The sequence below is a fragment of the Coregonus clupeaformis genome, unplaced genomic scaffold (genome assembly GCF_020615455.1).
Source record: "Coregonus clupeaformis isolate EN_2021a unplaced genomic scaffold, ASM2061545v1 scaf1531, whole genome shotgun sequence".
Taxonomy (NCBI): domain Eukaryota; kingdom Metazoa; phylum Chordata; class Actinopteri; order Salmoniformes; family Salmonidae; genus Coregonus; species Coregonus clupeaformis.
The window spans coordinates 60,001-76,769 of record NW_025534985.1 but is presented as its reverse complement, the minus strand read 5'-3'; the positions used below and the strand labels follow the sequence as shown (position 1 = coordinate 76,769).

The window sequence follows — 16,769 nt, the reverse complement described above, 5'->3', positions numbered from 1 at the left end:
ATGCTCTCATGCATGCTTCAGTGTTGCTTGCCTCGAAGCGAGCATAGAAGTGATTTAGCTCGTCTGGTAGGCTTGTGTCACTGGGCAGCTCGTGTGTGTAGGTCTGTATAGTATATATAATGTGTATATTTATAACCCTGATGATAGCAGTTATGATGTAGGTGTATATAGTATAGTATATAGTATAATGTATATATCATGTGTGTAGGTCTGTATAGTATATATAATGTGTATATTTATAACCCTGATGATAGCAGTTATGATGTAGGTGTATATAGTATAGTATAATGTATATATCATGTGTATATTTATAACCCTGATGATAGCAGTTATGATGTAGGTGTATATAGTATAGTATATAGTATAGTATATAGTATAATGTATATATCATGTGTGTAGGTCTGTATAGTATATATAATGTGTATATTTATAACCCTGATGATAGCAGTTATGATGTAGGTGTATATAGTATAGTATATAGTATAATGTATATATCGTGTGTGTAGGTCTGTATAGTATATATAATGTGTATATTTATAACCCTGATGATAGCAGTTATGATGTAGGTGTATATAGTATAGTATATAGTATAATGTATATATCATGTATGTAGGTCTGTATAGTATATATAATGTGTATATTTATAACCCTGATGATAGCAGTTATGATGTAGGTGTATATAGTATAGTATATAGTATAATGTATATATCATGTGTGTAGGTCTGTATAGTATATATAATGTGTATATTTATAACCCTGATGATAGCAGTTATGATGTAGGTGTATATAGTATAGTATATAGTATAATGTATATATCATGTGTGTAGGTCTGTATAGTATATATAATGTGTATATTTATAACCCTGATGATAGCAGTTATGATGTAGGTGTATATAGTATAGTATATAGTATAATGTATATATCATGTGTATATTTATAACCCTGATGATAGCAGTTATGATGTAGGTGTATATAGTATAGTATATAGTATAATGTATATATCATGTGAGTAGGTCTGTATAGTATATATAATGTGTATATTTATAACCCTGATGATAGCAGTTATGATGTAGGTGTATATAGTATAGTATATAGTATAGTATATAGTATAGTATATAGTATAGTATATAGTATAATGTATATATCATGTGAGTAGGTCTGTATAGTATATATAATGTGTATATTTATAACCCTGATGATAGCAGTTATGATGTAGGTGTATATAGTATAGTATATAGTATAGTATATAGTATAATGTATATATCATGTGTGTAGGTCTGCGGGGGCTGATGATAGCGGTGATGATGGCGGCTCTGATGTCATCGTTGACTTCCATCTTTAACTCCTCCTCCACGCTCTTCACCATGGACATCTGGAAGAAGTACCGCGCATATGCCTCGGAACGGGAGCTGCTATTGGTCGGCAGGTCAGTCACTCACACAGGAACAGCCGCTATTGGTCGGCAGGTCAGTCACTCACACAGGAACAGCTGTTATTGGTCGGCAGGTCAGTCACTCACACAGGAACATCTGCTATTGGTCGGCAGGTTAGACAGAGGTTCTATTCTTAAAGAGATGATGTCACTGTATTCGGTTCCTGAATCTCCACTGTGTCTGTGTGTAGGATAGTAACAGTGATTCTGGTGGTGATAAGCGTGGTCTGGATTCCAATCCTGCAGTCGGCCAATAGCGGACAGCTCTACGTCTACATCCAATCAGTGACCAGTTACCTGGCTCCACCCGTTACCGCTGTCTTCTCATTGGCTATCTTCTGGACCAGAACCAACGAGCAGGTAACACACTTTTTAAATCCAAATCAAATTACAGTCATGCATGAATCCGTTTTCATATGGGTGCCCCTGGCGGGAAACGAACCAATGACTCTTGGTGTTGCACCACACAGGACATGTAACAGAGTATAGTTAGTCATTTAATTACGCAATAAGGCCCGAGGGGGTGTGGTATATGGCCAATATACCACGGCTAAGGGCTGTTCTTATGCACGACGCAACGCGGAGTCCCTGGATACAGTCCTTAGCTGTGATATATTGGCCATATACCACAAACCACCGAGGTGCATTATTGCTATTATAAACTGGTTACCAACGCAATTAGAGCAGTAAAAATAAATGTTTTGTCATACCCGTGGTATTCAGTCTGATATACCACGACTGTCAGCCAATCAGCATTCAGGGCTCGAACCACCCAGTTTATAATTAAAGTTATATACTGGTGTGATCAGAGGGTTCAATATCACTCACTTACTCACTCACACACACACACACACACATACACACACACACACACACACACACACACACACACACACACACACACACACACATCCCCCTACCGTCCCCTCTTTGTCTTTAATGAGCCTGTCTGACCACAGAGCAGCGAGTACAAACACAACTGGCTCCTATGGCTGAGACGGGCGGGGCACTGTGGAGTCTGTCTGTGTGTGTGTGTGTGTGTAGTGAGTGTGTGTGTGTGTGTATAGTGTGTGTGTGTGTATGTGTGTGTGTGTAATGTGTCATGTTGACTCCAGCTGTCTGGTGTGTGACTCCAGTAAGCAGGACATCTGTTACTGAGAATATTTCACTCATTATTAAAGGGAATGGTGTGTGTGTTTTCTTTGCATGCTGTTTAAGACAAGGTCAGGTTTCAGTTTGCTACTTAACACTGATGGGAGGGAGGGAGGAGGGAGGGAGACAGAGAGGGAGAAGGAGAGGGAGAAGGGGAGGGAGGGAGAGGGAGAGAAGGAGGGAGAGAGAGGGAGAAGGAGAGGGAGGGAGAGGGAGAGAAGGAGAAGGAGAAGGGAGAGGGAGAGGAGAAGGAAAGGGAGAGGGAGAGGGAAAGGGAGAAGGAGAAGGGAGAGGGAGGGAGAGAGAGGGAGAAGGAGAAGGGGAGAGGGAGGGAGAGAGAGGGAGAAGGGGAAGGAGAAGGGAGGGAGAGGGAAAGGGGAGAAGGGAGAAGGGAGAGGGAGAAGGGGTGAGGGAGGGAGAAGGAAAGGGAGAGGGAGAAGGAAAGGGAGAGGGAGAAGGAGAGGGAGAGGGAGAAGGAGAAATGAGAAGGAGAGGGAGAAGGGGAGGGAGAGGGAGAAGGAAAGGGAGAGGGAGAAGGAAAGGGAGAGGGAGAAGGAGAGGGAGAGGGAGAAGGAGAAGGGGCGAGAGAGGGAGAGGGAGAGGGAGAGTGAGACGGAGAGGGGGACGGAGAGGGAGAGAGAAGGAGAAGGGAGAGGGAGAGGGGGAGAGGGAGGGAGAAGGAGAAGGGAGAGGGGGAGAGGGAGGGAGAAGGAGGGAGAAGGAGAAGGGAGAGGGAGAAGGGGAAGGAGAGGGGAGGGAGAAGGGGAAGGAGAGGGGAGGGAGTGAGAGGGAGAAGGGGAGGGAGAGGGGGATACTGTTACTGTTTAGTAGAACTGATACTGTTACTGTTTAGTAGGATCTGTCACCTGAGGTGTTAACAGGTGTTACTGACTGGTCTATGCTGAGAGAGAGCCCCATGCTGGCCTTATAACAGGTGGTACTGACTGGTCTATGCTGAGAGAGAGCCCCATGCTGGCCTTATAACAGGTGGTACTGACTGGTCTATGCTGAGAGAGAGCCCCCATGCTGGCCTTATAACAGGTGATACTGACTGGTCTATGCTGAGAGAGAGCCCCATGCTGGCCTTATAACAGGTGGTACTGACTGGTCTATGCTGAGAGAGAGCCCCATGCTGGCCTTATAACAGGTGGTACTGACTGGTCTATGCCGAGAGAGAGCCCCATGCTGGCCTTATAACAGGTGGTACTGACTGGTCTATGCTGAGAGAGCCCCATGCTGGCCTTATAACAGGTGGTACTGACTGGTCTATGCTGAGAGAGAGCCCCATGCTGGCCTTATAACAGGTGGTACTGACTGGTCTATGCTGAGAGCCCCATGCTGGCCTTATAACAGGTGGTACTGACTGGTCTATGCTGAGAGAGAGCCCCATGCTGGCCTTATAACAGGTGGTACTGACTGGTCTATGCTGAGAGAGAGCCCCATGCTGGCCTTATAACAGGTGGTACTGACTGGTCTATGCTGAGAGCCCCATGCTGGCCTTGTAACAGGTGGTACTGACTGGTCTATGCTGAGAGAGAGCCCCATGCTGGCCTTATAACAGGTGGTACTGACTGGTCTATGCTGAGAGAGCCCCATGCTGGCCTTATAACAGGTGGTACTGACTGGTCTATGCTGAGAGAGAGCCCCCATGCTGGCCTTATAACAGGTGGTACTGACTGGTCTATGCTGAGAGAGAGCCCCATGCTGGCCTTATAAAATGTGGTACTGACCTTTGGTCTATGCTGAGAGAGAGCCCCCATGCTGGCCTTATAACAGGTGTTACTGACTGGTCTATGCTGGAGAGAGCCCCATGCTGGCCTTATAACAGGTGGTACTGACTGGTCTATGCTGAGAGAGAGCCCCATGCTGGCCTTATAACAGGTGGTACTGACTGGTCTATGCTGAGAGAGAGCCCCATGCTGGCCTTATAACAGGTGGTACTGACTGGTCTATGCTGAGAGAGAGAGCCCCATGCTGGCCTTATAACAGGTGGTACTGACTGGTCTATGCTGAGAGAGAGCCCCATGCTGGCCTTATAACAGGTGGTACTGACTGGTCTATGCTGAGAGAGAGCCCCATGCTGGCCTTATAACAGGTGGTACTGACTGGTCTATGCTGAGAGAGAGCCCCATGCTGGCCTTATAACAGGTGGTACTGACTGGTCTATGCTGAGAGAGAGCCCCCATGCTGGCCTTATAACAGGTGGTACTGACTGGTCTATGCTGAGAGAGAGCCCCATGCTGGCCTTATAACAGGTGGTACTGACTGGTCTATGCTGAGAGAGGCCCCATGCTGGCCTTATAACAGGTGGTACTGACTGGTCTATGCTGAGAGAGAGCCCCATGCTGGCCTTATAACAGGTGGTACTGACTGGTCTATGCTGAGAGAGAGCCCCATGCTGGCCTTATAACAGGTGGTACTGACTGGTCTATGCTGAGAGAGAGCCCCATGCTGGCCTTATAACAGGTGGTACTGACTGGTCTATGCTGAGAGAGCCCCATGCTGGCCTTATAACAGGTGGTACTGACTGGTCTATGCTGAGAGAGAGCCCCATGCTGGCCTTATAACAGGTGGTACTGACTGGTCTATGCTGAGAGAAAGCCCCATGCTGGCCTTATAACAGGTGGTACTGACTGGTCTATGCTGAGAGAGAGCCCCATGCTGGCCTTATAACAGGTGGTACTGACTGGTCTATGCTGAGAGAGAGAGCCCCATGCTGGCCTTATAACAGGTGTTACTGACTGGTCTATGCTGAGAGAGAGCCCCATGCTGGCCTTATAACAGGTGGTACTGACTGGTCTATGCTGAGAGAGAGCCCCATGCTGGCCTGTTATACAGGTCTCTAAGTATTCACATTCTTTTATAACACGGATACAAAACAATGTCGGAAAGTTCTGTTTTGTGGAGGACTTCCTTTGCGGCGTTCTTGCCATAGCCGTTTTTGTGAACGTTAGCTAGCTAGCTCAAAATGTCGTGGAATCATATCAAGAAAAACCTTTCAAAGTTGAATGGCAAGTCTGTGCCACATCTGTGGAGTATTCAAGAGTGGGAGGACGAAATATGGAAATTATTCCCCAAACATATGGAAGAAGGTACTCTGGTCAGATTAAACTAAAATTGAGCTTTTTGGCCATCAAGGAAAACACTATGTCTGGCGCAAACCCAACACCTCTCATCACCCCGAGAACACCATCCCCACAGTGAAGCATGGTGGTGGCAGCATCATGCGGTGGGGATGTTTTTTCATCGGCAGGGACTGGGAAACTGGTCAGAATTGAAGGATTGATGGATGGCACTAAATACAGGGAAATTCTTGAGGGAAACCTGTTTCAGTCTTCCAGAGATTTGAGACTGGGACTGAGGTTCACCTTCCAGCAGGACAATGACCCTAAGCATACTGCTAAAAGCAACACTTCAGTGGTTTAAGGAAACATTTAAATGTCTTGGAATGGCTTAGTCAAAGCCCAGACCTCAATCCAATTGAGAATCTGAGGTATGACTTAAAGATTGCTGTACACCAGCGGAACCCATCCAACTTGAAGGAGCTGGAGCAGTTTTGCCTTGAAGAATGGGCGAAATCCCAGTGGCTAGATGTGCCAAGCTTATAGAGACATACCCCAAGAGACTGTAATTGCTGCAAAGGTGGCTCTACAAAGTATTGACTTTGGGGGGTGAATAGTTATGCACGCTCAAGTTATCTTTTTTTTTGTTTGTTTCACAATAAAAATAGATTTTGCATCTTCAAAGTGGTAGGCATGTTGTGTATATTAAATGATACAAACCCATAAAAACTTCATTTTAATTCCAGGTTGTAATGCAACAAAATAGGAAAAACGCCAAGGGGGGTGATTACTTTCTGTAGGGCTACAGGATTGGATGCCTCCTAGCCGGTCAGCTCCAACTGATGAAAACCCAAGATCTAGCAGGTCAGCTCCAACTGATGAACACCCAAGATCTAGCAGGTCAGCTCCAACTGATGAAAACCCAAGATCTAGCAGGTCAGCTCCAACTGATGAACACCCCAAGATCTAGCAGGTCAGCTCCAACTGATGAAAACCCAAGATCTAGCAGGTCAGCTCCAACTGATGAAACCCAAGATCTAGCAGGTCAGCTCCAACTGATGAAAACCCAAGATCTAGCAGGTCAGCTCCAACTGATGAACACCCAAGATCTAGCAGGTCAGCTCCAACTGATGAAAACCCAAGATCTAGCAGGTCAGCTCCAACTGATGAAAACCCAAGATCTAGCAGGTCAGCTCCAACTGATGAAAACCCAAGATCTAGCAGGTCAGCTCCAACTGATGAAAACCCAAGATCTAGCAGGTCAGCTCCAACTGATGAAACCCAAGATCTAGCAGGTCAGCTCCAACTGATGAAAACCCAAGATCTAGCAGGTCAGCTCCAACTGATGAAAACCCAAGATCTAGCAGGTCAGCTCCAACTGATGAAAACCCAAGACCTAGCAGGTCAGCTCCAACTGATGAACACCCAAGATCTAGCAGGTCAGCTGCAACAAAATAGGAAAAATGCCAAAGGGGGTGGGGGGAGAATACTTTGCAAGCCACTGTAGCTAGTGTTATGAAACCATCATCACTGGCCAGAACTGATAACGTTAACTTATGGCTGCGCTGCAACTTTTAGCTATGTTTACTGCAAGCGCATTCTCTGTGGCGTAGATGAACGTTATCGTTTGCTAAGAGGTTTTCTAAGACATGTGAAATGCAGCTTATGTGAATGTGTAACATTTGATAAACAGTTGTCTTCCCTCTTGGTCTGTTAGAGACATTTTGTTGTTGAAGAAAATGTATTGTAAATACATTTAAGATGGCATGATAGCGGCACCTAGTGGATTATCAGGAACAGGCAAAGTTACATTTAAAATGTTGGAACATTAAAATTATTCAGATTAAATAGGAAACAATATACAGTACCAGTCAAAAGTTTGAACACACCTATTCCTAACCCTAACCCTACTCATTCAAGGGTTTTTCTTTATTTTTACTATTTTCTACATTGTAGAATAATAGTGAAGACATCAAAACTATGAAATAACACATATGGAATCATGTAGTAACCAAAAAAGTGTATTTGAGCCAATCAGTTGTGTTGTGACAAGGTAGGGGGAATACAGAGAGATAGCCCTATTTGGTAAAGACCAAGTCCATATTATGGCAAGAACACGAGCAATGGACATTGGACCGTGGAATGTGTCCTTTAGTCCAAATTGGAATTTTGGTTCCAACCGCTGTGTCTTTGTGAGATGCGGTGTGGGTGAACGGATGATCTTCGCATGTGTAGTTCCCACCGTAAAGCATGAGGAGGAGGTGTTATGGTGTGGGGGTGCTTTGCTGGTGACACTGCTGGTAGAGCACGGCGCTTGTAACGCCAAGGTAGTGGGTTCGATCCCCGTGACCACCTACACAAAAAAGTCGCTTTGGATAAAAGCGTCTGCTAAATGCATATTATTATATTATAAATACATACGGGACACCCTAATAACAAGAGCACAGTACACAGTACTCACGAGACCAACGGACAATAATGGACAAGGACACTGAGGACACTGACGCGTAAACCTCCGGTGAATGGAATGAGCAGCAGTACCGGGGGTATCCGTGACAGGGGATGCGGTGCGGGTCGGTCAGGCGCCTGACGGTGAAAATCCCTGGTCAGCGAGCGTCAGGATGTCCACCCGCAGGAACCCAGCACTGCTCCTCTGGGCCATACCCCTCCTAGTCGATGAGGTTCTGGAGACGCCCCGCATGACGCCTCAAATCCAGGACTTCACGGACCGAGTACGCCGGACCTCCCTCGATGTTCAGAGGAGGAGGCGGGGCATCATTGGTTCCAGCCTCTGTGAGGGGACCAGGCACCACTGGCCTGAGGAGAGACGCATGAAAAGTTGGGTTAATGCGGTAATCAACAGGGAGTTGCAAATGGTACGTTACCTCATTAACCCTCCTCAGGACTTTAAACAGCCCCACAAACCACAGGCTCAGCTTCCTGCAGGGCAGGCGGAGGGGCAGGTTCTGGGTCGTCGCCTGAAGAGAAAACAGCCTGTTCCTTGTGCCCGCCTTACGGCCCACTGGAGGCGAGTGTGCGCAGCGTTCCAGTTCTTCTCAGTGCGCCGAAACCACTCGTCCACCGCAGGGAGCCTCGGTCTGGCTCGGATGCCAAGGGTGCCAGGGCACTGGGGGTGGAGGTCGGCCTGTTCCTTGTCAACTTTCGTCCACCGCAGGGCCTCGGTCTGGCTCGGATGCCAAGGTGCCAGGGCACTGGGGTGGAAGTCGGCCTGTTCCTTGTCAACTCGTCCACCGCAGGGGCCTCGGTCTGGCTCGGATGCTAAGGTGCCAGGGGCCTCGGTCTGGCTCGGATGCCAAGGTGCCAGGGCACTGGGGTGGAGGTCGGCCTGTTCCTTCTCAACTCGTCCACCGCAGGGGCCTCGGTCTGGCTCGGATGCCAAGGTGCCAGGGGCCTCGGTCTGGCTCGTATGCCAAGGTGCCAGGGCACTGGGGTGGAGGTCGGCCTGTTCCTTGTCAACTGCGTCCCCGCAGGGTCTCGGTCTGGCTCGGATGCCAAGGTGCCAGGGCGGCTGATACCAACACGCACTGGAAAGGAGTGAGGTTAGTGGAAGAGTGGCGGAGGGATTCTGCTTCCTCAGCCCAAGGCAGAACATCCTCCCCATCCGGTCCTCACAGCAACACCTCGGGAACCTGCCCAACTCCTGATTGACCCTCCCACCTCCTGATTGACCCTCCCACCTCCTGATTGACCCTCCCACCTCCTGATTGACCCTCCCATCTTCTGATTGACCCTCTCCACCTGCCCATTACTTGAGGGCCGGTCGGAGGTGTCCCATGAAGCTTTCCATCGCGTGAGGTGAACTGAGGGCCACGATCTGACACAATGTCCTCCGGATCCCGTAGTGCCGGAAGACGTGCATAAAAAGCCTCCGCGGTTTGCATGGCCGACGGGAGCCCAGGCAGAGGAAGGAGGCGGCTTTGGAAAACCGGTCCACCAATGACGAGAATGGTGGTGTTCCCCTGAGAGGGGAAGGTCAGTGACAAAGTCCACTGAGAGGTGAGACCAGGGTCGTTGTGGAACCGCAGGGGAAGGAGCTTTCCATAAGGAGGGGTCTGAGTGTCCGTAGACTGGGCACAGATGGAGCAGGAAGAGACGTAAACCCGGACGTCCCGTGTAGCTCAGTTGGTAGAGCATGGCGTTTGCAACGCCAGGGTTGTGGGTTCGATTCCCACGGGGGGCCAGTATGAAAATGTATGCACTCACTAACTGTAAGTCGCTCTGGATAAGATCGTCTGCTAAATGACTAAAATGTAATGTAAAATGTCCCTAGCCAAGGTGGGCTACCAGTACTTCTCAGTCAGGCAGGCGATGGTACGGCCAATCCCAGGATGACCCGACACAGGCGCCGTGTGCGCCCAGGAAAGGAGGCGGTCCCACACAACCGTGGGCAAGTAGGCGCAGTTCTCCGGCGGGTTCCGTATGCAGGGACTGCCGTATGTCGGCGTCCACGTCCCACACCACTGGCGCGATGATACGGAACGGAGGGGTGATGGGGGGTCTCCTCTCCCTGCCTCTCTTCTGCGTCATAGAGGCGAGACAGGGTGTCCGCATTCACGTTCTTCGAGCCTGGCCTATAGAAAAGTGTGAATTGGAACCTAGCGAAGAATAGAGCACACCTGGCCTGTCTCGGGTTTAGCCTCTTCGCTGCCCTGATGTCCTCCAGGTTGCTGTGGTCCATCCTCACCAGGAAAGGGTGTTTGGACCCCTCCAGCCAGTGGTGTTTGGACCCCTCCAGCCAGTGCCTCCACGCCTTCAGAGCCTTCTTGACCACCAAGAGTTCCCGATCCCCTACATGCAGGAATACGTATTAGGGGTTTTATTTCACCCCCCAACACCAATTACGTCCTAACAAACGACGGGAACGAAGCCCAAAACAAACACGTATATATATAACACAGGGCTGTAACCCAAACACGTATATATATATATAACACAGGGCTGTAACCCAAACACGTATATATATATAACACAGGGCTGTAACCCAAACACGTATATATATATATATATATATAACACAGGGCTGTAACCCAAACACGTATATATATATATATATAACACAGGGCTGTAACCCAAACACGTATATATATATATAACACAGGGCTGTAACCCAAACACGTATATATATATAACACAGGGCTGTAACCCAAACACGTATATATATATATAACACAGGGCTGTAACCCAAACACGTATATATATATATATAACACAGGGCTGTAACCCAAACACGTATATATATATATATATAACACAGGGCTGTAACCCAAACACGTATATATATATAACACAGGGCTGTAACCCAAACACGTATATATATATATATAACACAGGGCTGTAACCCAAACACGTATATATATATATAACACAGGGCTGTAACCCAAACACGTATATATATAACACAGGGCTGTAACCCAAACACGTATATATATATAACACAGGGCTGTAACCCAAACACGTATATATATATAACACAGGGCTGTAACCCAAACACGTATATATATATATAACACAGGGCTGTAACCCAAACACGTATATATATATATATAACACAGGGCTGTAACCCAAACACGTATATATATATATATAACACAGGGCTGTAACCCAAACACGTATATATATATATATAACACAGGGCTGTAACCCAAACACGTATATATATATAACACAGGGCTGTAACCCAAACACGTATATATATATATATACACAGGGCTGTAACCCAAACACGTATATATATATATAACACAGGGCTGTAACCCAAACACGTATATATATATATAACACAGGGCTGTAACCCAAACACGTATATATATATATATATATAACACAGGGCTGTAACCCAAACACGTATATATATATATAACACAGGGCTGTAACCCAAACACGTATATATATATATAACACAGGGCTGTAACCCAAACACGTATATATATATATATATAACACAGGGCTGTAACCCAAACACGTATATATATATATAACACAGGGCTGTAACCCAAACACGTATATATATATATATATAACACAGGGCTGTAACCCAAACACGTATATATATATAACACAGGGCTGTAACCCAAACACGTATATATATATATAACACAGGGCTGTAACCCAAACACGTATATATATATATATAACACAGGGCTGTAACCCAAACACGTATATATATATATAACACAGGGCTGTAACCCAAACACGTATATATATATATATATATATAACACAGGGCTGTAACCCAAACACGTATATATATATATATATACACAGGGCTGTAACCCAAACACGTATATATATATATAACACAGGGCTGTAACCCAAACACGTATATATATATATATATATAACACAGGGCTGTAACCCAAACACGTATATATATATATAACACAGGGCTGTAACCCAAACACGTATATATATATATAACACAGGGCTGTAACCCAAACACGTATATATATATATATATATAACACAGGGCTGTAACCCAAACACGTATATATATATATATAACACAGGGCTGTAACCCAAACACGTATATATATATATAACACAGGGCTGTAACCCAAACACGTATATATATATATATATATAACACAGGGCTGTAACCCAAACACGTATATATATATATATATAACACAGGGCTGTAACCCAAACACGTATATATATATATATATAACACAGGGCTGTAACCCAAACACGTATATATATATATATATACACAGGGCTGTAACCCAAACACGTATATATATATATATATAACACAGGGCTGTAACCCAAACACGTATATATATATATAACACAGGGCTGTAACCCAAACACGTATATATATATATATAACACAGGGCTGTAACCCAAACACGTATATATATATAACACAGGGCTGTAACCCAAACACGTATATATATATATAACACAGGGCTGTAACCCAAACACGTATATATATATATAACACAGGGCTGTAACCCAAACACGTATATATATATATATATATAACACAGGGCTGTAACCCAAACACGTATATATATATATATATATATAACACAGGGCTGTAACCCAAACACGTATATATATATAACACAGGGCTGTAACTCAAACACGTATATATATATATATATAACACAGGGCTTAACCCAAAACACGTATATATATATATAACACAGGGCTGTAACCCAAACACGTATATATATATATATATATATAACACAGGGCTGTAACCCAAACACGTATATATATATAACACAGGGCTGTAACCCAAACACGTATATATATATATACACAGGGCTGTAACCCAAACACGTATATATATATATATATAACACAGGGCTGTAACCCAAACACGTATATATATATATATAACACAGGGCTGTAACCCAAACACGTATATATATATAACACAGGGCTGTAACCCAAACACGTATATATATATATAACACAGGGCTGTAACCCAAACACGTATATATATATATAACACAGTGTAACCCAAACACGTATATATATATATAACACAGGGCTGTAACCCAAACACGTATATATATATATAACACAGGGCTGTAACCCAAACACGTATATATATATAACACAGGGCTGTAACCCAAACACGTATATATATATATAACACAGGGCTGTAACCCAAACACGTATATATATATATATAACACAGGGCTGTAACCCAAACACGTATATATATATATATATATATACACAGGGCTGTAACCCAAACACGTATATATATATATAACAAAGGGCTGTAACCCAAACACGTATATATATATAACACAGGGCTGTAACCCAAACACGTATATATATATATATACACAGGGCTGTAACCCAAACACGTATATATATATATAACACAGGGCTGTAACCCAAACACGTATATATATATATATATATAACACAGGGCTGTAACCCAAACACGTATATATATATAACACAGGGCTGTAACCCAAACACGTATATATATATATAACACAGGGCTGTAACCCAAACACGTATATATATATATATATATAACACAGGACTGTAACCCAAACACGTATATATATATATATACACAGGGCTGTAACCCAAACACGTATATATATATATAACACAGGGCTGTAACCCAAAACACGTATATATATATATAACACAGGGCTGTAACCCAAACACGTATATATATATATAACACAGGGCTGTAACCCAAACACGTATATATATATATAACACAGGGCTGTAACCCAAACACGTATATATATATATAACACAGGGCTGTAACCCAAACACGTATATATATATATAACACAGGGCTGTAACCCAAACACGTATATATATATAACACAGGGCTGTAACCCAAACACGTATATATATATATAACACAGGGCTGTAACCCAAACACGTATATATATATAACACAGGGCTGTAACCCAAACACGTATATATATATATAACACAGGGCTGTAACCCAAACACGTATATATATATATAACACAGGGCTGTAACCCAAACACGTATATATATATATATAACACAGGGCTGTAACCCAAACACGTATATATATATAACACAGGGCTGTAACCCAAACACGTATATATATATATAACACAGGGCTGTAACCCAAACACGTATATATATATATATATAACACAGGGCTGTAACCCAAACACGTATATATATATAACACAGGGCTGTAACCCAAACACGTATATATATATATATATAACACAGGGCTGTAACCCAAACACGTATATATATATAACACAGGGCTGTAACCCAAACACGTATATATATATAACACAGGGCTGTAACCCAAACACGTATATATATATATATAACACAGGGCTGTAACCCAAACACGTATATATATATAACACAGGGCTGTAACCCAAACACGTATATATATATATATAACACAGGGCTGTAACCCAAACACGTATATATATATAACACAGGGCTGTAACCCAAACACGTATATATATATATAACACAGGGCTGTAACCCAAACACGTATATATATATAACACAGGGCTGTAACCCAAACACGTATATATATATAACACAGGGCTGTAACCCAAACACGTATATATATAACACAGGGCTGTAACCCAAACACGTATATATATATATATATAACACAGGGCTGTAACCCAAACACGTATATATATATATATATAACACAGGGCTGTAACCCAAACACGTATATATATATATATAACACAGGGCTGTAACCCAAACACGTATATATATATATATATAACACAGGGCTGTAACCCAAACACGTATATATATATAACACAGGGCTGTAACCCAAACACGTATATATATATAACACAGGGCTGTAACCCAAACACGTATATATATATAACACAGGGCTGTAACCCAAACACGTATATATATATATAACACAGGGCTGTAACCCAAACACGTATATATATATATAACACAGGGCTGTAACCCAAACACGTATATATATATAACACAGGGCTGTAACCCAAACACGTATATATATATATATATATAACACAGGGCTGTAACCCAAACACGTATATATATATAACACAGGGCTGTAACCCAAACACGTATATATATATAACACAGGGCTGTAACCCAAACACGTATATATATATATAACACAGGGCTGTAACCCAAACACGTATATATATATAACACAGGGCTGTAACCCAAACACGTATATATATATATATATAACACAGGGCTGTAACCCAAACACGTATATATATATATATAACACAGGGCTGTAACCCAAACACGTATATATATATATATAACACAGGGCTGTAACCCAAACACGTATATATATATATATATATAACACAGGGCTGTAACCCAAACACGTATATATATATATAACACAGGGCTGTAACCCAAACACGTATATATATATATATAACACAGGGCTGTAACCCAAACACGTATTGTGATGCCACGAGAGGCTACCGCTTCCAGCGGGATTGCCCAAGTAGTGCAAGGAGACCAGGTTCAACCAAAACAAGGATTTTATTAAAGGTCTTCGGCAACTAACGAAATAATAACACCATTCTGTCTCTCCCAGACCCAACCTCGAGACCGTGTCTCTTCTCTTCCCACCCTCACCCCCCAGTGTGTCTCTTCCCTTCAACCAAACCTTCAGCTCATCAGCTCCTGATTGGTTTCAGCTGCGTGGGAAGATTGGCCATAGAGGGTTGGAGTTCCCGACCATACCAGCAGATGGAGCCATAGTTGTCTGGGTTTGCAGCCACCTCAGGGGAATGTAACGTCCCTCCAGGACACAGCCTCTCGTGACATCACAGTATATATATATAACACAGGGCTGTAACCCAAACACGTATATATATATATATAACACAGGGCTGTAACCCAAACACGTATATATATATAACACAGGGCTGTAACCCAAACACGTATATATATATAACACAGGACTGTAACCCAAACACGTATATATATATAACACAGGGCTGTAACCCAAACACGTATATATATATATAACACAGGGCTGTAACCCAAACACGTATATATATATAACACAGGGCTGTAACCCAAACACGTATATATATATAACACAGGGCTGTAACCCAAACACGTATATATATATAACACAGGGCTGTAACCCAAACACGTATATATATATATATAACACAGGGCTGTAACCCAAACACGTATATATATATATATAACACAGGGCTGTAACCCAAACACGTATATATATATAACACAGAGCTGTAACCCAAACACGTATATATATATAACACAGGGCTGTAACCCAAACACGTATATATATATAACACAGGGCTGTAACCCAAACACGTATATATATATAACACAGGGCTGTAACCCAAACACGTATATATATATAACACAGGGCTGTAACCCAAACACGTATATATATATAACACAGGGCTGTAACCCAAACACGTATATATATATAACACAGGACTGTAACCCAAACACGTATATATATATATAACACAGGGCTGTAACCCAAACACGTATATATATATAACACAGGGCTGTAACCCAAACACGTATATATATATATAACACAGGGCTGTAACCCAAACACGTATATATATATATAACACAGGGCTGTAACCCTAACACGTATATATAAC

At 43.4% G+C, this 16,769-nt stretch overlaps 1 protein-coding gene across 1 annotated transcript in view; it reads left to right on the top strand.

The window, feature by feature from the left end:
* The window catches only part of LOC123487215 (sodium/glucose cotransporter 5-like), a 28,584-nt gene that overhangs the window by 7,228 nt on the left and 4,587 nt on the right, over positions 1 to 16,769 (top strand). The window contains exons 3-4 of the mRNA XM_045218372.1: positions 1,276 to 1,426; positions 1,624 to 1,792. Of these exons, the coding sequence (XP_045074307.1) occupies positions 1,276 to 1,426; positions 1,624 to 1,792 (320 nt within the window). The remainder of the gene's footprint in view (positions 1 to 1,275; positions 1,427 to 1,623; positions 1,793 to 16,769) is intronic.